This window comes from Trachypithecus francoisi, unplaced genomic scaffold (assembly GCF_009764315.1).
Source record: "Trachypithecus francoisi isolate TF-2019V2 unplaced genomic scaffold, Tfra_2.0 Lachesis_group12, whole genome shotgun sequence".
In the NCBI taxonomy this organism is placed as follows: domain Eukaryota; kingdom Metazoa; phylum Chordata; class Mammalia; order Primates; family Cercopithecidae; genus Trachypithecus; species Trachypithecus francoisi.
In genome coordinates this window covers 62,017,244-62,044,342 of record NW_022681457.1, presented here as the reverse complement: position 1 = coordinate 62,044,342, position 27,099 = coordinate 62,017,244, and the positions used below count along the sequence as shown (strand labels likewise).

At 46.0% G+C, this 27,099-nt stretch overlaps 2 protein-coding genes across 3 annotated transcripts in view; one reads left to right on the top strand and one right to left on the bottom strand.

Moving 5' to 3' along the window:
• SLC7A9 (solute carrier family 7 member 9) overlaps positions 1 to 17,277 on the top strand; it is a 32,419-nt gene extending 15,142 nt beyond the window's left edge. The window contains exons 10-13 of the mRNA XM_033225608.1: positions 3,710 to 3,806; positions 5,425 to 5,574; positions 14,592 to 14,766; positions 17,099 to 17,277. Of these exons, the coding sequence (XP_033081499.1) occupies positions 3,710 to 3,806; positions 5,425 to 5,574; positions 14,592 to 14,766; positions 17,099 to 17,163 (487 nt within the window). The 3' untranslated portion in view covers positions 17,164 to 17,277. The remainder of the gene's footprint in view (positions 1 to 3,709; positions 3,807 to 5,424; positions 5,575 to 14,591; positions 14,767 to 17,098) is intronic.
• Positions 17,278 to 18,159: 882 nt separating this feature from the next.
• Positions 18,160 to 27,099, bottom strand: part of TDRD12 (tudor domain containing 12) — a 105,545-nt gene continuing 96,605 nt past the window's right edge. Inside the window, exons 28-33 of one of the 2 annotated variants that reach the window (XM_033225605.1) lie at positions 26,576 to 26,685; positions 21,577 to 21,640; positions 21,377 to 21,490; positions 21,140 to 21,293; positions 20,989 to 21,055; positions 18,160 to 20,564 (exon numbers count right to left, since the gene is read on the bottom strand). In XM_033225605.1, the coding sequence (XP_033081496.1) occupies positions 20,470 to 20,564; positions 20,989 to 21,055; positions 21,140 to 21,293; positions 21,377 to 21,490; positions 21,577 to 21,640; positions 26,576 to 26,685 (604 nt within the window). In that variant the 3' untranslated portion in view covers positions 18,160 to 20,469. The remainder of the gene's footprint in view (positions 20,565 to 20,988; positions 21,056 to 21,139; positions 21,294 to 21,376; positions 21,491 to 21,576; positions 21,641 to 26,575; positions 26,686 to 27,099) is intronic. The other variant, XM_033225606.1, reaches the window with a different exon arrangement.

The window sequence follows — 27,099 nt, the reverse complement described above, 5'->3', positions numbered from 1 at the left end:
TTCATGCCTCAGCCTTCCAAGTAGCTGGGGTTACAGGCATACACCATCACACCGGGCTAATGTTTATATTTTTGGTAGAGATGGGGTTTCACCATGTTGCCCAGGCTGGTCTCGAACTCGAACTCCTGGCCTCAAGTGATCCACCTGCCTCGGCCTCCCAGTGTTGGGATTACAGGTGTGAGTCACCGTGCCCGGCTTAATTTTTTGTAAAAAAGTGTTTTTTGAATAGTTTTTGGTATATAGTTCTTGCGCATCTTTTGTCAAATTTATTCCAAAGAATTTCATTTTTCATACTATTCTAAATGGTATTGTTAAAAAAAAGTTGCTTAATTTTCAGTTTCTGATAGCTTACTGCTAGTATACACAAATACAATTTTAACAGTTCTAATTAAGGTATAAATATCATAAAACTCACCCTTTGTAACTGTGCAACTCAATTATTTTCATAAATTTATAAGGCTGTGCAAACATCACAATCCAATTCTAGATCATTTCCATCACCCCAAAAAGGTTGCTCATTGCCTAATTAATCCCTGCTTTTACCGGCAGCCCCAGGCAACCACTAAGCTGCTTCTGTCTCTATAATTTTGCTTTTTCTTGACGTTTCATCTAAATAGAATGACACGGGCCAGGCGTGGTGGCTCACACCTGTAATCCCAGTACTTTGGAAGGCCAAAGTGGGCGGATCACTTGAAGTCAGGAATTCAAGACCAGCCTGGCCAACATGGTGAAACCCTGTCTCATAAAGTACAAAAATTAGCCGGATGTGGTGGTGGGTGCCTATAATCCCAGCTACTTGGGAGACTGAGGCAGGAGAATCACTTGAACCTGGTGGGGCAGAGGTTGCAGTGAGCCAAGATTGCACCATTGCACTCCAGCCTAGGCAACAGAGTGAGACCCCGTCGCTCAAAAAAAAAAAAAAAAAAAAAAGGTTTATAGCTTTGGTCATGTAAAATCTGGCAGGACTAGCGCTCCCATGTCAGACTTCTCCTTGCCTGTTTAACATTCCCTATGCACTTACAATGATTTTGTCCAAAAGTTCCAAAAGTCCTGCTTGCGTTCTGATTGCATGGAATTTGTATATTAATTTCTGGAGGACTGACAAAAATCTTTGGCAGTATTCACCTTGAGTCTAAATCCCCCTTCCTTTTATCAACTCCCATCCTCCTGGTTTCACTTGTTTTGGGAACTAATATCAAGTTCATATCAATTCAAAGTTAAGCTATGTAGTTGTAAATAGATGGGTCTTTGTGGCATTTGTATTGACTTCCGATTTTATTGCACTGTAGAGTATGTGACCTTTATGATATCAAGTCTTGGTTTGCGGTTTTTGTTGGTTGTTGTTGTTTGGAGACAGGGTCTCACCGTCGCCTAGGCTGGAGTGTGGTGGCGCAATCATGGCCCACTGCAGCCTCAGACTCCTGTGCTTAAGTGATCCTCCCACCTCAGCTTCTCAAGTAGCTGGGACCACAGGCACGTGCCACCATGCATGGCTAATATTAAGGTTTTTGTAGATGTGAGGTCTTACTATGCTGCCCAGGCTGGTGTCAAACTCCCGGCCTCAGGCAATCCTCTCACTTCAACCTCCCAAAGTGCTGGGATTACAGGCGTAAGCCACAGTGGCTGGCCTGATATCAATTCTTTTTATTTATTTATCTTTTTGAGAGAGTCTCGCTTTGTTGTCCAGGCTGGGGTGCAGTGGCATGATCTCAGCTCACTGCAACCTCTGCCTCCTGGGTTCAAGCGATTCTCCTGCCTCAGCCTCCCAAGTAGCTGGGATTACAGGCGCCCGCCACCACACCTAATTTTTGTATTTTTAGTAGAGACAGGGTTTCACCATGTTGGCCAGGCTGGTCTTGAACTCCTGACCTCAAGTGATCCACCTGCCTCGGCCTCCTGAAGTCTTGGGATTACAGGCGTGAGCCACTGTGCGTGGCCTCAATTCTTTAGAAGTTTGAAAATGCCCTTCGTGGCTCAGATATTTTTATGTTTCCTATGGTCTTGAAGACAATGTGTATCCCACAATTATATCTAGATTTTTATGTGATCATCAAGATTGTAACTTGTAACGTTCAAATCTTGCGCTCAAATTGGATTTGCCAATTTTTGTCTGCTATGTTTCAAGGGCTCCTGGGGTTTTTGTTTTGTTTTTTTTTTGTTTGAGACAGAGTCTCATTCTGTTGCCCAGGCTGGAGTCTGGAGTGCAATGGTTCGATCTCGACTCACTGCAACCTCTGCTTCCCAGGTTCAAGTGATTCTCCTGCCTCAGCCTATGGAGTAGCTGGGGTTACAGATGCCCGCCACCACACCCAGCTAATTTTTGTATTTTTAGTAAAGACGGGGTTTCCCCATGTTGGTTACGCTGGTCTTGACCTCCTGACCTCAAGCAGTCCACCTGTCTCGGCCTCTCAAAATGCTGGGATTATAGGCGAGAGCCACCATGCCAGCCTAGGCTCCTGTTTTTTATATCTTCTCCTTTTTTTTTTTTTTTTTTTTGAGATGGAGTCTCACTGTATCACCCAGGCTGGAGTACAGTGGACAATCTCGGCTCACTGCAACCAACCTCCGGCTCCCCAGTTCAAGCAATTCTACTGCCTCAGCCTCCTGAGTAGCTAGGAGTACAGGTGCCCACCACCATGCCCGGCTAATTTTTTGTATTTTTAGTAGAGACGGGGTTTCACCATGATGGCCAGGCTGGTCTCGAACTCCTAACCTCGTGATCCACCTGCCTCAGCCTCCCGAAGTGCTCGGATTAAGGCGTGAGTCATTACACCTGGCCTTTTTTTTTTTTTTTTTTTTTGAGGTGGAGTCTCACTTTGTCGTCCAGGCTGGAGTCTGGAGTGCAGTGGTGCGATCTTAGCTGCAATGGTGCGATCTCAGCTTACCGCAACCTCTGCCTCCCAGGTTCCAGCGATTCTCCTGCCTCAGCCCCCTGAGTAGCTGGGACTACAGGTGTGCATCACCATGCCCAGCTAATTTTTTGTATTTTTAGTAGAGACAGGGTTTCACCATGTTGGCCAGGCTGGTCTCCAACTCCTGACCTCAGGTGATCCCCCCGCCACAGTCTCCCAAAGTGCTGGGATTACAGAAGTGAGCCACCGTGCCTGGCCCAAATTTTTAATTATGGTAACTTTTTCAAGAAATTCTGGTTAGCCAGAGGATACCAGAGGCTAAAAAGGATAGGGGAAAGGGGAGATAGGGAGAGCCTTGCTGAAGGATACAAAATTACAGCTAGACAGGAGGAATAGGTTCTAGTGTTCTACACACTGCAGGGTGGCTAGAGCTCACATTAATATTAATATGTAGCTTCGGATAGCTAGGGGAGGATTTTGAATGTTCTCAACACAAAGAAATAGTAAATTCAAAAAATTTTTAAAGTTATTTGTAGAGATCGGATCTCACTGTGTTGCCAGGCTGGTCTCCAACTCCTGGGCTCAAGTGAGCCTCCCGCCTTGGCCTCCCAAGATGTTGGGATTAGAGGCATGAGCCACCACACCTAGTCTCTCAGTGTGTTTAACCTCCTCACTCACTCTGCCAAAACCCACTCCTCTCGCAAAGACAGACCCTCATCTGAAGCCCAGGTCCCCGCTCAGCTCCCTTCATGAGCCTTCCGAGGGCTCCTTAGTAGACCCCGGAACACACGTCCTCGGTGGCCCTGGACAGATTGTCTGCACTCTGGTCAGCGGATTCCCATGTCGTTATTTTCCAGACTCATTTATGTGGCGGGCCGGGAGGGCCACATGCTCAAAGTGCTTTCTTACATCAGCGTCAAGCGCCTCACTCCAGCCCCTGCTATCATCTTCCACGTGAGTACGAATCCCGCTAACAGCCTATCTTCAAGGCGGGGACACTCCACCCGCGGGGGGCTAAGCCCGGTGGCTTCCAGATGACCCAGATGCCCTTATTCCTTGCCATGAAATAGATATAGAAAGAATCCCAAGACATGTCAAACAGTGGACCCAACGTCTGCTCCTTTGTCTGAATTTATCCACGAAAGACAGTGAGTGCCCTCAATGCTTCTGTGTGCCTTTGTCTGTGCTGGGTTGCTGGTAACAAACTATATAAAAGCCTACTAGCTTACAGGGAAAGAGGGTAGGACATTTTCCCAGGTGGTTACTGACAGCAGCCTCTCATTATGCTCTAATGATTGAGAAGTCACTGGATCCTTATGCAGTAAATGCCCTTTGTGTGTGTGTGTGTGTGTGTGTGTTTGGACAGAATCTTGCTCTGTCACCCGGGATGGAGTGCAGTGGCACGATCTTGGCTCACTGCATCCTCCGCCTCCCAGGTGCAAAGGATTCTCCTGCCTCAGCCTCCCGAGTAGCTGGGATTAAAGGGGCCTGCCATCACGCCTGGCTTGTTTTTGTACTTTTGGTAGAGATGGGGTTTCACTATGCTGGCCAGGCTGGTCTCGAACTCCTGGCCTCAAGTGATCGGCTCACCTCAGCCTCCCAAACTGCTGGGATTATAGGCGTGAGCCACCGCGCCTGGCCACCCCTTTGACATCTTCTGATGGGAGCTTCTCTGTGGTGCATGGTCCTTGTTTTGTGCAACTGTTCTAGGCATGATAAACCATCCATATTTCTAGCCCCAGGGGTGGTCTACACCCCTTCCCCCAGAGGAGAAGCACTACTCTCTATCATTCTGAAAACACACCCAGGAAATACCAGTCCAGGGCCACGCAACTAACACAGGCTGAGACTAGACCTGAGCTTCTAATCCAGGGCCCCGGCCCGCATTAGAAAACTCTCTTTGAGGAAAATTCGTAATTATGAAGCTGGTATAACATTCATACATATTAGGTTGGTGCAAAAGTAATTGCGGTTTTTGCCATTAAAAACTGCAATTACTGGCCAGGCATGGTGGCTCACGCCCATAATCCCAGTACTTTGGGAGGCCGAGGCAGGTGGATCACCTGAGGTCAGGAGTTCGAGACCAGCCTGGTCAACATGGCAAAACCCCATCTCACTAAAAATACAAGAATTAGCCGGGCGTGGTGCTGCCTGCCTATAATCCCAGCTACTCAGGAGGCTGAGGCAGGAGAATCGCTTGAACCCGGGAGGTGGGAGTTGCGGTGAGCCGAGACTGCACCACTGCACTCAAGCCTGGGTGACAGAGTGAGACTCCGTCTCAAAAAACAAAACAACCGTAATTATTTTTGCACCAACCTAATACTTTATTTCTCCCTTGCTAAAAATTGCAACTTCAAAGATTCAGACATTTCCCAGGTCTTTTCTGCAGGCTTCACAGAGAAGAGCTATCATAGCCGAAGTCAGCTCTAACCCGAACTATCACGGAATGCCTAGGAAGTTCCTTTCATGCTAAAGTGTTTTTTCCACAAGAAAAACTGCTTCTTCGGTCTTCTGCGACAGAACAGTGTTTTGTTGTAGTAATGACGTACGAATCCATTCTTCTTTCTATTAGGGTATCATAGCAACGATTTATATCATCCCTGGTGACATCAACTCGTTAGTTAATTATTTCAGCTTTGCCGCATGGATCTTTTATGGCCTGACGATTCTAGGACTCATCGTGATGAGATTTACCAGGAAAGAGCTGGAAAGGCCTATCAAGGTAAGCTTGCAGCCCCAGAGTCACAAGTGGCTTTGGATTTTTTAATGAATTAGATAGAGGTAACTCTTTCAAATGCTAGGGGCATGGCTTCTAGTTCTAATCTGACTTGACTCTTTTAAAATATCATATTTTAGAGTGGAGTTTACTCTTCATAGCATAGTTTATGATCCAGTTACCCACCTTATTATTCATTTTATTAAGTCATCATGAATACCTGTGGCCTGTCTCCGTAACCAAAGAGGTCCACCTCTCTCATTTTTTTTTTTTGTTTTTTTGAGACAGAGTCACTCTGTCGCCTGGGGTGGAGTGCAGTGGCACATTCTTGGCTCACTGCAGCCTCTACCTCCCAGGTTCAAGCGACTCTCCTGCCTCAGCTTCCCAAGTTGCTGGGATTACAGGTATCTGCCACCACGCCTGGCTAACTTTTGTTATTTTGAGTAGAGACAGGGTTTCACCATGTTGGCCAGGCTGGTCTCTAACTCCTGACCTCAAGTGATCTGCCTGCCTTGGCCTCCAAAGTGCTGGGATTAAAGGTGTCAGCTACTCCACCCAGCCCAGTTCTGGTATCTCTCACACATATATTTCATAGATTTTTCTTGTTTTATTTTTTTTGTTTAGAGACAGGGTCTCACTGTGCTGCCTAGGCTGGTCACAAACTCCCGGGCTCAAGCGATCCTCCCACCTCGGTTTCCCAAAGTCCTGGGGTTACGGGTGTGAGCCACCACGCCTGGCCTCCTTTCATAGACTGATGGGAACTTCTGAACTCTAGCCCCAGACCCGTTGCTGTGCAAGCAACCACTCAGAGTCTATTCCTGCCATCTGTTTTGGGCTCCCTCCCACTCCCTGCATGGCTGGCATGGATCTATATACCAATAAGGATGAAGTCAAATTTTATTGTTGTTACGTTAAGGGGCTTAAAAAAAAAACAACTGCTATTTAATTCTTATGATAACAGACATAAGAAAAAGGTAAGCTGAGGGCTTAGTAGCTAGGATGAGAACAAGGACAATGTCTTTAGCTTTAGGACTTTGTTTTCAGAGATACGTCCAGTGGTCTTTCTGGCCCTGTGTCTTGACTATGGACAAGTGTCTGGCATCAGCTGATCTATGGCACAGCCTACCTGGAGCCTTGAAGATCCACCTTGGTTAAGTCATTGCAGGCAAAAATCATGACAGTAGCATAGACTTGTAATCTGCACAAAATCCCTCATAGAAACAGACAGAGCCTCTAGGATACCAAAGGAAAAACCCTTCAGCCAACATTGTCAACACAAATCAAGGAAATGAGGTCTCACCACCAACTCCAGACTCTTAAATGAACGCCCCACTAGCCTCCAGCCCCATGTGTTCCCAGGAGAGAGGGCACACCTGGAGAGAGGTTCTCAGTGGGAAGATCAGAGGACCCGCAGGGGAGGTGGGGGAGCAGGGCTGCAGTGGCTGAAGCCCTTGAGGATCCCAGAAACTCCCCACAAAAACTCCTTTCCAGAAGGGTAAGGATCACTGAAGACAACAGCAAGAGAAACAACTGCTGGGAGAGAAAGGACACGGAACGTGGAAGCATATCAGGGTCAAGGAGCTGGAGCCTGTGGGTACAAATCTCTCAACTGGGAAGGGGCTCCACAGAGAGGCCATGTCCCATTAGCACTTCAAAACATCATTTTAGGGAAAAAAAGGCATTTCAGAAATAAAGAGTGGGCAAGAAGGAAAAGAAAGAACACAGAGGCTGAGTGTGGTGGCTCACACCTGTAATCCCAGTACTTTGGGAGGCCAAGGGAGGAAGATCACTAGAGCCCAGGAGTTCAAGACCAGCTTGGGCAACAGCAAGACCCTGTCTCTACAAAAAATAGCTGGGTGTGCTGGTGCGTGCCTATAGTCCCAGCTATTTGGGAGGCTGAGATGGGAGGACTGCTTGAGCCCAGGAGGTCAAGGCTTCAGTGAGCCAAGATCGTGCCATTGCACTCCAGCCTGGGCAACAGAGAGGGACCCTGTCTCAAAGAAAAAAAGAAAAGAAAAATCAGAGCAAAGAAACATGCTAGGAAACCGAGGGCCAAAACGAAGAAAACAAATATCAGACAGAAACAGAAAGGGTTTGAGAGAAAACAAGGGGACAGAAGAAAACTAGGGGTGGGGCAGGTGGGGAATGTATAATTGGAGTCTCTGAAGAAGCAAATGCAAGTAACAGATGCCCAAAATCTATAATTCAAGAAATGTTTCCTGGGGTGGGAGGAAAAGTGGAGGGTGGATCTTGAACCAACATATTGAAAGGCATACAATGTAACTGGAAAATTTGAGCTAAAATTGGCAGCAAAAATATATGCTGATAAAATTACAGAGCTTTAAAAAAATGCTTTGGGCATCCACTCCCCTTTTCCTGTTCCCACCCACATCTGCAATTCACTTATAAAGGAAAGCAAATAATTCTGGCCTCAAACTTTTCATCACCAACACTTCATGCCACAAGAGAGTGGAGCAACATATTTAAACTACTCAAAGGAGGAAAATGTAAGCCAAAAATTTTTTTTTTTTTTTTTTTTTTGAGACAGAGTCTCGCTCTGTCACCCAGGCTGGAGTGCAGTGGCGCAATCTTGGCTCACTGCAAGCTCCGCCACCCGGGTTCACGCCATTCTCCTGCCTCAGCCTCCCAAGTAGCTGGGACTACAGGCGCCCACCACCTCGCCCAGCTAGTTTTTTGTATTTTTTAGTAGAGACGGTGTTTCACCGTGTTAGCCAGGATGGTCTCGATATCCTGACCTTGTGATCTGCCCGTCTTGGCCTCCCAAAGTGCTGGGATTACAGGCTTGAGCCACCGCATCCGGCCAAGCCAAATTTTTATATCCAACCAAACTGATCTTGCAGAATAAAGTCTACAGTTACCAGTATGAAAGAGCTCAAGGCAAATATCCTTACACGAGACTTTTTTTTTTTTTTTTTAAAAGATGGAGTCTCACTCTGTCATCCAGGCTGGAGTGCAGTGGCGCAACCTTGGCTCACTGTAACCTCTGCCTCCTGGGTTCAAGAGATTCTCCTGCGTCAGCCTCCTAAGTAGCTGGGATTATAGGCATGTGCCACCACGCCTGGCTAATTTTTATATTTTTAGTAGAGATGGGGTTTCACCATGTTGGTCACGCTTGTCTCAAACTCCTGGCTTTGTGATCCACCCACCTCAGCCTTCCAAAGCGCTGGGATTACAGGCGTGAGCCACCGCGCCTGGCCAGTTACATAAGACCTTGAGGAATCACCCAGAGAATGAGCTTCAGAAACCAAAAAGTCACTGGCAAAGGTGAATATATCAAATTATAGAACTAAGATTCATGATGAGAGATAAAGGAGACAGAAGTGTATGCCACTATTATGCACTGGCAATATCGTACAAAAACATGGATGAGAGAAAGCACGTGGAAAAGTATATGCCAACTGAGGAAAGTATGTCAGATAAGCTGCCAGTAAGGAAGCCACTTTAAATTAGATGCTGGGAGGAAGAGAACGCCTAGCTAACTTCATTACTGCTTATTATACATAATGTCTAAAAAAAGAAGAAACTAAGGGTATTATGGGCTCAGTTAATATAATTCATATCTTTAAAAGGGGACTAAGGGTATTATATATAATATATACATATATTTGTGTACTATATGTGTGTATAATGTAAAATATAGGTAATACATGTATAATAGATATATGTATATATTGTGTACATGTATATATGTATATACATACATATGTATGTATATGTGTATAGTTACATGTCTGTTATACATATAAATTATATATATAAGTATATATATAATATCTTTAAAAGTGGACTAACGGTATTATATAAGGATATATTATATATGTATATGTGTATGTTATATATGTATTATAGGCATAAATAACACACATATGTATTATGTACACATATATGTATATATACATAATATATAACATATACAACACATATAATATATAGCATTAAATATATGTATATATCATGCCTATTATATTCTTATATAATATACACATATATTATACAGAATATATCCTTATATAAGACCCTTAGTCCCCTTTAAAATATATTATTAGTTATGATATATTCGCTATAATAGTTATAGTAACTCTCAGAACAAAAACATATCCTTCATACCTACCAAAAGACACATTAGAAAAAAGAGGAGGTGTGCTTAGAATACATGAAATAATTAAAATTTAACATTTAACATTTAAACAAAGGAGGAGGGAACAAAACAGACCATACTGTAAAAGACCCTAGCTATAAAGCCTTGTATAGGAGGACCCCTCAGAGTATCTTCCTGGTTGATGTTTTCTTGTAGACTGCTTATTAGGATTTTTTGTCATTGCTAGTTTTTGCTTATTAGCTTTTAACACCCTAAACTATAGAATCCATGAATCTCTAAATGCACTCATTTCCAGCTGATATTTACATGGAAAAATTAGTACTTGAATCCCCAAAATGTAGTATAAACTTTTAATAAAATGTGTGATAAAAGTTTCAAGTTACATTCCAAATTCAACACACGTCAAATCATGTGTAGGCATACTGACAGTCACATGTAGGCGTACTGACAGTGTGAGGTGTGAGCGTCTCATATCTTGTGAGACCATGTTATTGCATTAAAGGCAGTCATTGGTCAACAGCCATGTTAACTGTTTGGTCACCAAAAATTATTTTAAACGCAGTTTACCATGTAATGTAATCTGTGTTGGGTAACATTTATATGTGCATTTACTGTGTTTTGGTTGGGAATTTGAGGTTTCTTTTCTTTTTTTTTTTTTTGAGATGGAGTCTCGTCTGTCGCCTAGGCTGGAGTGCAGTGGTGTGATTACAACTCACTGCAACCGTGCCTCCCAGGCTCAAGCGATCCTCCCACCTCAGCCTCCCAAATAGCTGGGACCACAGGTGCGTGCCACCACATCTGACTAATTTTTGTATTTTTTGTGGAGATGGGGTTTCGCCACGTGGGCCAGGCAGCTCTTGAATTCCTGGGCTCAAGTTATCTGCCTGCCTTGGCCTCCCAAAGTACTGGGATTACAAGTGTGAGCCACCGCACCTGGCAGGAAATTTGAGGTTTCCTATGGTGAATTTAAAAGAAGGGACACAGGCCTGGGGAGTTCTCCCACAGAACATCACTCTTCAAGGACACAAGACTGACAGTGAGTAGAGGATGCTTGTATACAGAAAGATAAAACAACACAAGAAAATGGAGACCAGACTTATCATTATATGAATAAACGGGCTTACTCAGTTTAAACTGGACTTACATCAGCCATTGAGAGTACAAGATTTTTCAGGTGTATCTTCAAAGCTGTGAAAAATTAAAAGGATAGGCAGAGAAGTATCAAGCAAATGAATACACAGAAAAACAGGGGCTGTGATCTTATATCATACAAGTGCTCAGGCCCAAAGCATTACTTAAGACAAAGACAGGCCATGCTAAATGCTAAAATCTCACAATGAAGAGAGAAGTTTTGAAAACCTATTCACCAAACCATATAGCAGCCATCTTTACGAAGCAGAAACTGCAGGAAATCCAGGGAGGGAGAAACACGTTAATGACAGGTGACTGGAAAACACCTCCTTCAAGCCAAGACAGATCTGGACACAGCACTGGTAAAAGTGACTGGAGATCTAAAATATAGCAAGACAGATCTTAGAGGTTTTATCAAGCCCTGAACCCCAACAACAGCGAGTATCTTTTTCAGGTGCAAATGGGACCTGTCTGAAAACTGACAGCTTTTAATGCCATGAAGAAAACCTTGATATTTCAAAAAGAAAACCCCAGAAATCAAAACAAACAAAAAGCCAACAACATTCTCTGTCTATAATGAAACAGAACAGGAAATTGATGAAAGAAAAAAGTTAAACTTTTGGGTCCAAGAGGAAATATTAATAGAAATAGAACATAAAAGCACATAAATTCTGGCCGGGCACGGTGGCTCATGCCTGTAATCCCAGCACTTTGGGAGGCCGAGGCGGGCGGATCACGAGGTCAGGAGATGGAGACCATCCTGGCTAACATGGTGAAACCCCCTCTCTACTAAAAATACAAAAAATTAGCCAGGCGTGGTGGCAGGTGCCTGTAGTCCCAGCTACGTGGGAGGCTGAGGCTGGAGAATCACTTGAATCTGGGAGGCAGAGGTTGCAGTGAGCCGAGGTCATGCCACTGCACTCCAGCCTGTACACACAAAAGTACACAAATTCCTAGAAATAGCAGTAATGATGACAGGACATATAATCTATGAACACAGCTTAAATAGTGCTTTGAGAAAGTTCCATTACATTAAATATATCAATAAAAATGAAAACAAATTAAATAGACAACTTCAAAAGCAAGATAAAGAACAACAGAAAACCAAAAGAATAGAAGGAACTAATAAGCAGAAAAAAACTTAAGGTGTTAGAAAAAGCAGAAATGAATGAATGAGTGAATAATAATCAGACTTTTTGAAAGTTTTCCTCCTTTTTCAATGCGCTGGAATAAATTAAGCAATACTGAAATTGTCTGATTTTTAGAATTTCCTCGTGATTCTAATGCAAGTAAGATCAGTTTTAGGAAATTACATTTTCCTAGAAAATTGTCCGTTTCTTCTAGGTATTCAAATTTATCTGCATAGAGTTGTACAAAATAGTCTTATGATTTATATTAATCTTTAGAACATAACATGTTATAAAGATTAATTGTCCATTTTTATTTTTTATTTGTGTTTGTGCTTTCTCCTTTTTAAGGTTAGCTATTGATTTTTCAAATTATTTTTAGACTATAACATTGACACCAAACCTTACAAAGGTAACATACAAAAAAGAGAAATACACTGACCAATCTCAGGAATAACGATATAAAAAATCTAAAATAAAATATTAACAAACAGAACCCAGTTACGCTAAAAAGATCATATATCATGACTAGGTCCAGCCTATGCAAAGGTAGCTGAAGACTAGAAAATCCATTAATTAAAAGTTTAATTCAGGGGCTGGGTGTGGTTGGCTCATGCCTGTAATCCCAGCGCTTTGGGAGGCCAAGGCATGCAGATCATTTGAGGTCTGGAGTTCGAGACCAGCCTGGCCAACATGGTGAAACCATGTCTTTACTAAAAATATGAAAATTAGCTGGGCTTGTTGGCACACACCTGTAATCCCAGCTAACTGGGGGCTGAGGCAGGACAACTGTTTGAACCCAAGAGGCAGAGGTTGCAGTGAACCAAGATCATGCCACCGCACTCCAGCCTGGGGTATGGAGTGAGACTCTGTCTTGGGGAAAAAAAAAAACAGAACAAAACAAACAAACAAAAAAACACAGTCAAAGGAAAAATGCAATGTAAAAGGGTAATGAGTACTCCAGTCACCCACGTTATGGTATTTATTTATTTATTTATTTATTTTTAGACAGAGTCTCACACTCTGTCGCCTGGGCGGGAGTGCAGTGGCACATTCTTGGCTCACTGCAGCATCCACCTCCCGGGTTCAAGCAACTCTCCTGCTTCAGCTTCCCAGGAGTTGCTGGGATTACAGGCATCTGCCACCACGCCCAGTTAATTTTTGTATTTTTAGTAGAGACGGGGGTTTCACCCCGTCTCTACCCCGTTGGCCAGGCTGGTCTCGAACTCCTAGACTCAAGTGATCTGCCCGCCTCGGCCTCCCAAGGTGCTGGGATTACAGGAGTGAGCCACTGCCCCCAGCCTCCAGATGATGGTCTTTAAATGCCATTTCCTGCTAAAAGGAAATAAAGCTGTCTGGAGAAATGGATGAAAACCCAGGTCTGCCTCTGGAGATGAATGAAAACCCAGGTCTGGCACTTCTTGTCACCCAGAAAACAAAGAGGCTTTTTTTTTTTTTTTTTTTTGAGACAAAGAGTCTCGCTCTGTCGCCTGGGCTGGAGTGCAGTGGCTGGATCTCAGCTCACTGCAAACTCCGCCTCCCGGGTTTACACCATTCTCCTGCCTCAGCCTCCCGAGTAGCTGGGACTACAGGCGCCCGCCACCTCGCTTGGCTAGTTTTTTGTGTTTTTTAGTAGAGACGGGGTTTCACTGTGTTAGCCAGGATGGTCTTGACCTCCTGACCTCGTGATCCGCCCGTCTCGGCCTCCCAAAGTGCTGGGATTACAGGCTTGAGCCACCGCGCCCGGCCACAGAGAGGCTTTTGAAGAGCACTGGCATCCCACCCCCAGGGCCCAGGGCAGTGTGAAGGGCTCCTGCTGTCCCGCACAGGACCTTCTGAACAACGTGAACAATGACTACAATGGATTGATACTCACCACGTATAGAAAAACGCACAGGTTTGAGTTGCCTTTGGAGGTCTCAGGGGCCCAACTTATTCTGAAAACACATAGAACAGAGCACTGATCCTGCCGTTCCTGTACGAACTGCAATTCAGAATAACCAGAAAGTTGAAGTACTTCATATAGCATTTCAGATAATTGAGGAAGAAATGACAAATTAGAAAAATCACCATTTTGCAAACCCTGATGAAATAATGAAGGTGACGATCATCAGTGGATGCTAAAACATTAAACAGTTTATCTTTTTTTTTTTCTTTTTTGAGATGGCATTTCCCTCCTGTGGCCCAGGCTACAATGTAATGGCGCGATCTCAGCTCACTGCAGCCTCCACCTCCTGGGGTCAAGCGTGTCTCCTGCCTCAGCCTCCTGAGTAGCGGGATTACAGGCACCCGCCACCACGCCCGGCTAATTTTTGTGTTTTTGGTAAAGACGGGGTTTCATCATGTTAGCAGGCTGGTCTTGAACTCCTGACCTCAAGGGACCCACCAGCCTCGGCCTCCCAAAGCGCTGGGATTACAGGTGTGAGCAACCACGCCCGGCCAAAAAATTTTTTAAAAAGTAAATTTTTTAAAAAGGTATGGATGAAATAAGATTGGCAAAATTATATTAAAATTACTGAAATTGGAGGAGGGGGTACATGGAGTTCACACTCTTTTTATAAAAAAATTGGTTTTTCTAATAATGAAAAATTTCAAAAAGAAAATGAGTACCCATGACCACACTGTGACCCATTTTTCACCTCCAGGTGCCCATAGTCATCCCTGTCTTGGTGACATTCATCTCTTTGTTTTTGATTCTGGCTCCAATCATCAGCAAGCCCGCATGGGAGTACCTCTACTGTGTGCTGTTTATATTAAGCGGCCTTATATTTTACTTCCTGTTTGTCCACTACAAGTTTGGATGGGCTCAGAAAATATCAAGTAAGTACCAACAGAAGGGCCGCCTGGCTTCTGTGAGGTGCAGGCAGGCACGGCGTCCTCACCTGTCCTGACTCCAAGACCTCTGTCACAGTGTCTTACCCTGCTGGCAGATCTCCCTCGTCCCAGGAGGACACATGCCCACGCCCTCACTGGACACCTCTGGGTCCACCCTTGGTTATTTTGTTCCCGTCAATTACTATAATAAGTAGGAAGAGAAAGCACCATTTTCTTTTCTTTTCGGAGACACAGTCTTGCTCTGTTGCCCAGGCTAAAGTACAGTGGCATGGCCATAGCTCACTGCAGCCTTGAACTCCCGGGCTCAAGTCATCCTCCCACCTGGGTCTCCCAAGTGGCCTGGATCACAGGCACACACTACACCTGGCTAATGTTTTTATTTTTTGTACATAAGGGGTCTTGCTAGGTGGCCCAGACTGGTCTTGAACTCCTCGGCTCAAATGATCCTCCCACCTTGGCTTTCCAAAGTGCTGAGATTACCAGCCTAAGCCACTGTACCTGGCCGTTTTTCTTTTTTTGAGACAGTCTCACTCTGTTGCCCAGGCTGGAGTGCAGTGGTGCGGTCTCAGCTCACTGCAGCCTCCACCTCCTGGGTTCAAGCGATTCTCGTGCCTCAGCCTCCTGAGTAGCCATGCACGGCTAATTTTTGTATTTTTAATAGAGATGAGGTTTCGTCATGTTGGCCAGGCTGGTCTCGAACTCCTGACCTCAGGTGATCCATCCGCCTCGGCCTCCCAAAGTGCTGGGATTACAGATGTGAGCCACTGCGCCCGCCCATTTTCTTTGAGACGGAGTTTCGCTCTTTTTGTCCAGGCTGGAGTGCACTGGCACGATCTTGGCTCACTGCAACCTTCGCCTCCCAGGTTCAAGAGATTCTCCTGCCTCAGCTTCCTGAGTAGCTGGGATTACAGGCACCTGCCACCACACCTGGCTAATTTTGTTGTTGTTGTTTTGTGTTTTTAGTAGAGTCAGGGTTTCATCATGTTGGTCAGGCTGGTCTTGAACTCCTGACCTCAGGTGATCCACCCACTTCAGCCTCCCAAAGTGCAGGGATTATAGGCATGAGCCACTGCACCCGGCCCCATTTTCTTTTTAATTGCAAAAGACACACAAACGTTACTATCTCAGCCACTTCTCAGTGCAAGGTTCAGTAGTGTTAGGCATATTCCCACCATCGTGCACCTCATCCCGAAACACCATTCTCCTTTGCCTGATATGCAGACATCATCTAAGAAGTCTAGCAGCATCACAAAGACACCCAAAAAGTCATGGTCTTGGCCTGGGGAACTGGGCCGGGGCCCAAGCCTTCTACTGCCGAGGGCACAGGGCTCACTCTTTCAGCGGTCCTGACCCTCATCAATTTCAGGACAGTTGTTGTTTAAAAGTTTAGCTACATTAGCCACTTTCACTTCTGAAAAGAAAGCACTTGTGTCAAAGTACATCAAAAGAGATTGAATTACACCTTTAAAAAAGTTCATATAGGGCCGGGTGCGATGGCTCACACCTGTAATCCCAGCACTTTGTGAGGCTGAGGGGGCAGATCACGAGGTCATAAGATCGAGACCATCCTGGCTAACACAGTGAAACCCCATCTCCACTAAAAATACAAAAAAATTAGCCGGGCGTGGTGGCGGGCGCCTGTAGGCCCAGCTACTTGGGAGGCTGAGGCAGAAGAATGGCGTGAACCCAGGAGGCGGAGCTTGCAGTGAGCCGAGATTGCGCCACTGCACTACAGCCTGGCCGACAGAGGGAGACTCCATCTCAAAACAAAAAAACAAAAAGTCTATATTATATTCACAGTGTTTTATCCTATACAACAGATTCAACTGCAGGAAATCCATTTCTAAGCGCCTTTAAGACTTTCTGGGCATCCTCATGGGGCGGTGAGGCGATCCATTTCCTGGTCTTCCTGTTCCTGTCCCTCTCCCTCTCCCAGGAGCTCCTTGACGAGAGGAATTGGGCTGTGTGCAATTTAACTCTGGCTGCAGCAGCCTGTAACAGCCAGTTAAGATTTATTAAGTGAATGTGATTAAAAGCCTGCCTGTTTCTCCTGTTCAGCTTGTCTCAACTGGACAGTGCAGTCGCCCCTCCAGACAGTCCTAGGAGGTTTTTATTTCCATTCCTGCAATTTTGGGAGAAGAAACAAACCAGGAAAGCGTGAAATCCAACCAGAAGGCAGGAAAGCTGGCCAAACCCTGAGCACAGGGGTCTAGGTGACACATCACCAAAGACTGAGAACAACGTCACCCTCACCCACAACTCCAGTGGAGCTTCTGAATTTCGGTCTAACTGCACTCATTTTTTACTCTTATTTCAGAGCCAATTACCATGTACCTTCAGATGCTAATGGAAGTGGTCCCACCGGAGGAAGACCCTGAGTAACAAGCTCCATCTCTTGTAGCCAAGTCAAAGCTGAATTTATTTTCTTAAGCAGTATTTGTGGTTATTTCTTCCTGATTTTTTTCTTATGAATAAAATATACTCAGATGTTTAAAATATTGTTATTTTTAGATATTCCTAGTTCTCTGGGTGGGGGTTCCAGAAAGGAGAAGTGGCAAGTGTTTGCTAAAGTTGGTGTCAGGTGAGATGTCACCTAACAGAAGGCAGACGCTTAGGGAAGGGCTGAATAAAAGCCACCATTACAGTGGCAACTATTTAACAAAGGGCACATCACACTTACTTAAATGAAAGGTGTTCTTTAAACTCAATGTCAATAAGGGCTCTCCTTTTATGTAAAATGGATGACATTTTTGCTTTGATTTAAACAACAGTAAATTACTGGCCAGGTGCGGGCTCACGCCTATAATCTCAGCACTTTGGGAGGCCAAGGCGGATAGATCACTTGAGTCCAGGAGTTCAAGACCAGCCTGGGCAACATGACAAAATCATGTCTCTACAAAAAACATTAAAAAATTAGCCAGGCATGGTGGTGCACTCCTGTAGTTCCAGCTACTCAAGAGGATGAGGTGGGAGGATGACCTGAGCCTGGGAGTTGAGGGTGTAGTGAGCCATCATCATGTACTGCACTCCAGCCTGGATGACAGAGACCCCAACTCTAAATAAATATATAAAAATATTAAAGTATAAATGTTTATCACCCACTCTCCCCTACCCTAAAAGTACTGGTACCCCTGTGCTGAACCCGTCATGTGCGTGGCATGTATCTGCCAGGGTAAATGGCAAGAGCTGAGCCTCCGTCCAGAACTCTCCACAGCTAGTGTGCTCATCACGAGGGTCGCCTGTGTTGCCAGTCAGCACTGCTGGCTCCCCAGCAGCCTTCACGGGCGTTTTAGTCAAACCAGAAAGTGTGGTGAGTAAAGTTTTATTTTGTGTTTGGCATTCAGGGAAAGTACTGTTTAACATATGTAAAAAGCAACATTTCTGTGAAAACACTGAAATTTTATTGATGATATGCTGCAAAAGACAGCCATACCACAACTAAGTATGAGCGATTTTAGAAGCATAGAGACAAAGGCACTTTCACCTTGCATTTTAGATATTTGCCCAAAACTTGAAATCAGACATATTCATAGCAGTACAGAAAACCAATTACGAATTGTTCACATAATCAGCATCCGATATCCTATAAAATGTTAAGAGATTCAGATATTAGAACGTTTGAATGTCTGAAAAAACAGATCTAAGCACGCAGCTGTCCTCCCTGCATTTTCACACGTGCACAGGAAACACAATGTCACTAGCTACTATCATTTGCTATGTTGTACTAAAGAGACTCGGCACACCCGGGTATAAACAGCAGGCAGCTGGTGCGCATGGGAGCCACTGGACAGTGGCCTGGTCTCTGCCCCCAGACCTCCACCAACAGGGCAGCAGCCACATGCAGAGAAATGGACACTGATATGGGTGTTAGAAGAGCTCCACAGTCAAAACCTTTGCCAGCAAAAACACCAGAACTTTCTACTTCCCAAGAGCCTGCCCAATTTAGCTACGAAAAAGGAAAATCACCATCTTACTTTATGGACCGATTTGATACCTGCCAGTCATCCTGCGAAGGTCACAGCAGTGACCTGGGCACACTCCCAGCAGCTGTCCTGGCTGCACAGCGTGTCCTCCTAGGGGAGGCCAGGGCTCTGAGCCCCCATCACGGAGCCACTGGGCAGAAAGACCACCCCACCCAGCAGCCCTCGGTGGGCGCTCCCTGAGACAAGGCGAGGCCACACAATGAGGGGCTGTCTCATTTTACAGATGAGAAAACTGAGCCAGAGTGTGACCCAGACCTGCTCACAGGACAGCTTGATGACAAAGTCCGCCTCTAGTTTAAGCAGTGGCTTCTGTGGAGACATACATAAGCCTGGGATCGGCGCTTTCTGAAGCAAAAATAACAATAATGATCTTGGGGCCGCCACACAACACTCATGTTCTATCCAAATTCTCTTCCATTCCGAGGCGAAGTTGAGAAACAGACACTGAGTGCACGGGACTTTTAACTTCCCAACAGCTCACCTTTCTCACTGTTTCACTCAACAAACCCAAAGCACAAAAGCCAGCCAGCCCCTGGGCGTGGCCATGACTACATACACTCCTCCCCTAAACCTGGTGGCCGGGTGCTGCAGCCACATGCGGATGGGGCGGCGAATGTCTGCAGGGCTCACCACATGTAGGTGTTCAGAGGTCACCTCCGGGCACCCCATAGGCCCTTGTGAGTTTCCACTAAAAAGCAACTTTTGTGCCATTTGCTCAAGACCCTGCAGGTCCAAGGGATTGTTTAGAACCAGCAGCTTCACCCCGGAAAGGCCTGGGTCTTACTGAGCAATCCAATTTCTATCCTTGGACTCTCCTTCATCAGAAGTCAACTCACTCTGAGGAGCTGTCACTATCCAAGAACGCCAACACTATCAATTCACACAGATGGTTATGTTAAATCCCACTATCTCATGGTTGAAAGGGCTGGTTCAACGTTGCTGAGTATAAGTGTGAAACCTCAATTTATATTAGAAACCTCAATTTATATGTATAAGATCAGGTTTGTAGCAACGCATCAAACAGAGGTCTAGGTGAAAAAAAATGAACAGACTGACTCCAGACAGTGCATGTCACCACCCAGATGCACGTCTGCTCTGCCAGGGTGAGTGGCGAGAGGCGCGGACAGGACAGACAAGCCAGCAGGATCAGACTACATGTGCCGTTTCTCTGTGTCCACCCTCCTTTGATGGTCTTGTCATCAGTCTATTTTTAAGTCAATGAAGAATTTCTCACCATTACCAAGTCCAGCACCACAAGATGACAGTAATCATTTATCCTTGAGGTAAAGAAAGATTTGGTTGGCCGGGTGTGATGGCTCATGCCTGTAATCCCAGCACTTTGGGAGGCTGAGGTGGGAGGATTACCTGAGGTCAGGAGTTCGAGAACAGCCTGTCCAACATGGTGAAACCCTGTCTCTACTAAAAATACAAAAATTAGCCAGGCATAGTGGCACATGCCTGTAATCCCAGCTACTCGGGAGGCTGAGGCAGGAGAATTGCTTGAGCCTGTGAGGCGGAGGATGCAGTGAGCCAGGATCGTGCCACTGCACTCTAGTCTGGCCGTCAGAACAAGACTGTCTCAAAAAAAAAAAAAAAAAAGAAAGAAAGAAAGAAAGATTTGGTTATGACTGACTGTTTTCTTAACTTTGAAGTCACATGGCAATATCCATTTTTGTTCAACATCTTCCAGGCACTCTTGAGGACATCATTCACTCTCACTGTCGTCATCCTCTGAAGTGCTGCTGCTACTGTCTTCAACCACCTCTGCCACTGTGTACGGCAGGCTTTTAGAATTCACTACTAAAGGAAAAAGATATTATAACAAATAAGTTAAGTGTAGACTAAACAGCAAATCTTTATTTCCCCCCATTATTTCGGTCAATGCAGAAAAAAATGCCTTGGATTCCAGTTCTATGTATCTTATTTTATATTTTCATTATTTTAGGTAAGAAATGAGCAGGTCAAATTGGTCTGCTTACAAATAATTTATTCTTCTAGGAAGAATATCTGTAGTGTGTTATTAAAAGGTGTGTTTATCACCAAGGGTTGAAAAGTACTCAAACCAGAACATTTAGCACCAAGATCAACAAAGAGAAAACTGATTTCTCAGGGTTCGATGTGAACGGCCCACTTCCACCAAGGCTGAATTCCTAAGTGGGTGATGGTGTCCCTCACTGCCCTCAGGACCTACAACCCCTCTGAGAGTGGGCGCTCCACGCCTTACCCTTGGGGAACTGGCTGTCCTCTTCACAGTCTTCCCAGTGATCAAAATCAAAAGCCACGTTGGGGTTCTGCTCAAGAGAACAGCTGACAGTGAGTGGGTGAGTATGACACACTCAGGGTAAAGACCACCCTCTGAGCGCATTCCAACTCACCCTCTGTCTGAGTAGGTGACACCATGCCTCCCTTCTCTCTTTGGCCAGAGTGATCACAGGCTCCTCGTTTCTAATTACACATTTGCACTCATCTTTCCTTATGTTGCCCCGCAGCTCCAGATCAGCCAGGTAAAATCTGTCTCCCACCCAAGCACTGGGTTTATAAAAAGAAAGTCAGCCTTTTAAAATGCTAGAAATTATTTCTATTTTACTTTACATGACTATACATAAACCTACCTGAAAACGACTCTATCCCTGAAATACTGACACTTGCAGTCCTTTACATTCCTTATTCTTATCTTTAAGATGACGACATCTTCTTTTTGGAACCATTTTATTTGTGGGTGGAAGCTAGAAGGAGAGAGAAAGACCTGTGCATTCATTGATCTTATTTACTGGGTAAGGGACGCCGACTCCTCCATGCCGAGTGGACATACCTTTTCAGAGGCGGCTGTGCAGTTCTGCTAATGGAGGCACCTTCAGTGTTTCCAGATGAAGTTTCTGCACAAAATCAATGTCAGATTTTCCTACAGGTTATTTATATGTAACTCCATCATGTACACACATATATATACTTTTTTGTACCTTATGCAACTTCTAGATGAGAATCACATGAGAGTGTAAATTGAGTAACCCTAGTATCTAGCTGCAAAGAACAGTTAGAAAAAATTAAAACCATCACATAGATAAACAAAATTTAAAATTTTCTTTTTTTATTTTTGAGACAGAGTTTTGTTCTTGTTGCCCAGGCAGGAGTGCAGTGGTGCGATCTTGACTCACTGCAACCTCCGCCTTTGGGTTCAAGCAATTCTCCTGCCTCAGCCTACCAAGTAGCTGGGATTACAAGCATGCCCCACCACACTCAGCTAATATTGTATTTTTAGTAGAGACGGGGTTTCACCATGTTGGTCAGGCTGGTCTCGAACTCCTGACCTCAGGTGATCCACCCACCTCGGCCTCCTGGGATTACAGGCTTAAGCCACTGTGCCTGGCGTAAAATTTTATTTTAAAATAAAAACAGCCTTTGACAAGTATTAAAATTAAATGACCAGGAAGTAAAGTCACTCATTTGAAAAAGAACCTCTTTGAGGTGGCTGGCCTTGGATACGAACATGCAGACTTCTCTGGGGCTGTTTTGACCTGCCAGGATGCCCTAAGGACAACTTCGAGGACAGCGGCCAGCACACACAAGGAGCCAGTGCTGGACATGACATAGCCTCAAACAACGCAATGTGAACTTCTCAATCTCCAACAGGCGAGGTTCATCCAAACACCAGAGCAAGAATGTTCACAGCTGCTGGAATCACAGTAGCCTGAGATGGAAAGCAGATCCACCCTCTGTGGTTTATTCATGGTATACAATACAATGGCAAAGAAACAAACAGACTCCCGCTGGGAAAGCGCCATCCTCCGTGTCACGTGCAGCCTGCCATGGAGTGGCCTCCGGAAACGAGTGCACTGACCCAGTGACCTCAAGAACCTTGGAGAGCACAATCCCCAAGCCCTTCTGGGAGAGGCGAGCAGAGGAAACCCAGGGTGGCCTGGCCTGATCACAGAAGCTGGGACTGATCCTAAACACAGAGCTGTGAAGCTGGGGTGCGAAGGAGGCGGTCCTGCCACCGAACAAGAACAAGACACCACTTCTGGGAGCAAGCAGCCAGGTTCCTCCTTGGAGCCATAAACCAAAAAGGACTTAGGGAGTCTCTGCTGACTCGAGGTTGATTTATCCAAGGTTGAGGATGCGCCCCGGGAAATACATATCACAGGAGCGCCATGGCCTCTGCTTTTCCAAAGGGGCTTCCTAAACATCGGTGTCTAAAGGGGAAAGCAAGCTGGAGGGAGAAAGGGCGATGGGGGGCGGCTACGTTTTACACAACATAAAGTAACATGTGACAGCAGACATATAGGACACGGGGCTACGACCTGGGGCTGTGAAGTGACAGCTGTCTGCTTGGGAGCAAAAGACAGGCAGTCTTAGACCCAGGTCCAGTGTGTAACTTCCCCTCTGGCAGTTAGGGTCCCGAGATCGTGTTTGGCTGGCATAGAGCACAGCTACAGCTGGGAGGGCAAGAGCACGCAGCAGTCCCTGAGCCGGGCTACATGCAACACAAACAACCCCACACCCACGTCCTCCAGAAGCCCTGCTTGGCACAGTGGCATGTGGGTGGCGCATCTGCAGAGGAGGGCACGGGGTCCACCTGAGACCGACCACCTGCAGCAGGGCTGGCAGACACTGCGGAGGAACGCTGCCCTAACTGTGATGAGCCTCTGAAGCTCAGGCCTTGCCCCTCACCAGCGTGTGGCGGCACAATGGATGCATCATACTTTTCTAGCTACAGGGAGACACTGAGTATCCAAAACCAGAAACCCTGAGGGAAGCCAAGGCAAGAGGAAACATGAAGAAAGTGCATGACATTTTCCTTCACCTGCCTGAACCTGAGCAGGAGCCCAGAGATGAAGTCTCTTCCAGCTGAGACAGTCGGGATGGGGGGAGTTCCCCTTTACCGTGGCTCTTCCAGGAAGGTGGCCAAGTGCCTGGTGGCTGCAGTGGACATCTAATAGCCAGAGCTTCCCAGTAGAGCTCAGTAAACAACTGCATGTCCTCCAAGAGCTATGGTTTGGGGGACCCACTTGGCTGCCCTGACGTCCCCCTTGGGCCCCACACCAGGCTCTACACAAAGGGCAAATCAGCCGGTAGCCGGGCCTGCGCCAGTGCAGACCCACTTCAGCCCCACCTCTGCAGTCTACTGGATCCCGGTCTGCTACTGTGGAATAAACACTGCTCTGGAAAAATCCTCTTAATGAAAACTGTTGTCCCAATGACCCTGTTCCTCTGACCAGCTGGCTTTGCAAATTCTCTCTTTCCCAGAACTCTTCAGAACCCTTTTCCAGTGGATCCCACACAGTGAAACCAGTTGCCCCCCACTGTGGTCAAATCCAGGGGCAAACTTTATGAGGAGAAGGTATATGTGCATTTTAACAGCTACATCCAGTCCCCCACGTACCACTCAGCTCCGGAAGACCCTTTCTCCTCACCTGCACCTCTCACCTCACCAGCCACAGTCACTGCCAGCAAGAGCAGCACATGGGACTGTGATGAAGAACCTGGGTTTGGACCACAGCGACAATGAAATGCATCTAAACTCATTCTTCCAGATGACCCCCATCCTTCACAACAATCACCCCCAACCGCCCCCCCAACCCCGCCAAAAAAAAAATGCTGTGCAAGGAAATGGCTGGAAGAACTTCCTTAGGGAACAACTTCCAAAACATATCCAGAGATGCATGGGAATCACACAGGCAGTGGGCAAGACCACCTTCGTCACAGGAGCCACCTCTGCGGCTCCTCCTCCCGCACTCTCCATCCTCAGTGAGGAATGAACCTGTCAGGGAGCAAACCATCTTCTGTGGTTCTCAGCACCTCAGCTGCGTAATCTGTGAGTTTCACTGTCTCGGGATGCATATCAAAGGGAGCAGAGCCGTGCAGGGTCCACCCTCCCTGGATCTTATCCCGCTCTCCTGGGAAGCGGAATGAGGGACCACAGCAGGGACGCAGAACATCGGTGGTGTGGAAAACTGGAGCTCCCAGCACTGGAGTGTTGGAGACTTTGTCTAGTCATGGGATGAGTTTATCAATATATGTTGTCTAGGCAATTTCTAAGATTTGTCAAGACAAGGAGCAATGACCTAACCCCATTTCATAAAGACAATGAATATCAAAATTAAAAGGCCACACGAAGGTAAATTCCAGTGACGGCAAATGGTCTCCTCACCTTTCCTTTCCTTCTCCCTCACTGACTTCCCCTTCCACAAGGGTCTTGGGTTTTGTCCCATTTATCTTTCCTTTTCTTTTTTTTTTTTTTTGAGATGGAGTCTCACTCAGTTGCCCAGGCTGAAGTGCAGTGGCGCCATCTCAGCTCACTGCAAGCTCCACCTCCCGGGTTCACGCCCTTCTCCTGCCTCAGCCTCCCGAGTAGCTGGGAATACAGGCGCCCCCCACCACGCGCAGCTAATTTTTTGTATTTTTAGTAAAGACAGGGTTTCACCATGTTAGCCAGGATTGTCTCGACCTCCTGACCTCAAGATCTGCCCGCCTCGGCCTCCCAAAGTGCTGGGATTACAGGCATGAGCTACTGCGCCCGGCCCCATTCACCTTTTTTCTTTTTTCTTTTTTTGAGATGGAGTCTTTCTGTTGCCCAGTCAAGAGTGCAGTGGTGTGATCTTGGCTCACTGCAACCTCTGCCTCCAGGGTTCAAGAGGTTCTATTGCCTCAGCCTCCCGAGTAGCTGGGACTACAGGCATGTGCCACCACAGCTGACTAATTTTTTTGTTTTTAGTAGAGATGGGGTTCCAACATGTTGACCAGGCTGGTCTCAAACTCCTGAGCTCAAGTGATTCACCCGCCTCAGCCCCACGAAGTGCTGGGATTACTGGCCTGAGCCACCGCGCCCAACCAGTTTTTTTAATTTGTTTTGTTTTTTGATAGTCTCGCTCTGTCGTCCAGGCTGGAGCGCACTGGTGTGATCTTGGCTCACTGCAACCTCTGCCACCCAGGTTCAACTGATCCTCCAACCTTGGCCTCTTGAGTAGCTGGAATCACAGGTGCCCGCCACCACGCCCAGCTAATTATCTTTTTTCTTTATGGCACCTAACTCAGTGCCAAGTTCATACACGTCAGAAATGTCTGCTAAGTCTGTGCAATTAGCCTGGCCAAGGTCAGCCAACTCTGTTCAAATGCCAGCTCCTCCTCTTTGCCGAGGCGCTGTGCAATAAAAGTGAGCCTAAATGTAAAGTCTGGAGAGAGCCATCCAATATGCAAATACTTTCCAAGATTAAGAAAAAATGCCACCACTTGCAATAATACAGATTAATTTCACCAACATAATGTTGATTGAAGGAAGCCACAAGAACATATACTATAGGCTGGGCAAAGTGGCTCACGCCTATAATACTAATACTCTTAGAGGCATTAGGAAGAAGGATCACTTGAGGTCAGGAGTTCAAAATCAGCCTGGGCAATACAGTGAGACTCCATCTCTATTTAAAATAAAAGAACGTATTCTATATGCTTCCAAGTCAGCAAAACTAATGGCGTGAGAAATCAGAATGGTCAGTGGGAAGGGTTCCAGCCTGGAGACTGCTGGGATCCTGGAAATGTTCAACAGCTCGGTCTGGGTGTTCACACACACACACACACACACACACACACTGCTGAGCTGTTCACTTAACATCTGTGCACATCACTGGATGGATGGTAGACCTCAAACTACAAAAACAAAACATTGGGGGCTGACCTGTCAAAAAGAAGAACGTTAGGTGATATCAGTTTATGTCATCTTCTCTACATTTCATCTCAAAGTGGAAAGTCTACATATTAGCAATTTTCCAGACATTAACGATTTGAACTTAACCATCTTTTGAATAGCAAGTACCCACCAGGCTTCTGGTTTTCTGAGCTCATCTTGGGCTCAGCCCCTCCTTCTGCACCCGTGTCCTTAGGCTGGGGGCTCTGCAGGTGAGCAGCATCTTCTGCTGGAGGAGGCGTCCTAGACGGTAGAGGCGGGGGTTAACACCTGGCTCTCTAAAGGAACTGCCCAAGTGGGAGAGGAAGGCAGGCAATAAATGACTGTGAAGTGCCTGTGGCCCTGGGGTCAGACCCACATAGAGCTTATGACTCATTTAAGATGCCCCAGGCAGCCCGTCAACTCTGTTCCTTCCGATGAAGATGAAGGGCAAGCACACAGGACCAGGGAGGCCTTCACTCTTTACCAAGGTGGTTTCCCTTCCATGCTCACTGCTGCACACTTCACATAGGACCAGAGGACAGAAAGTGACAAGCCAGTTTCCTGCCTCCCCTGACCCAGGCTCTGGGACCATCTTCCCAGAGACCACCCCTGTTATCAGTTTGGGCCTACTTCTAGAAATATTCTTCACATATAAAAGAAATTATTGCCTTCTAT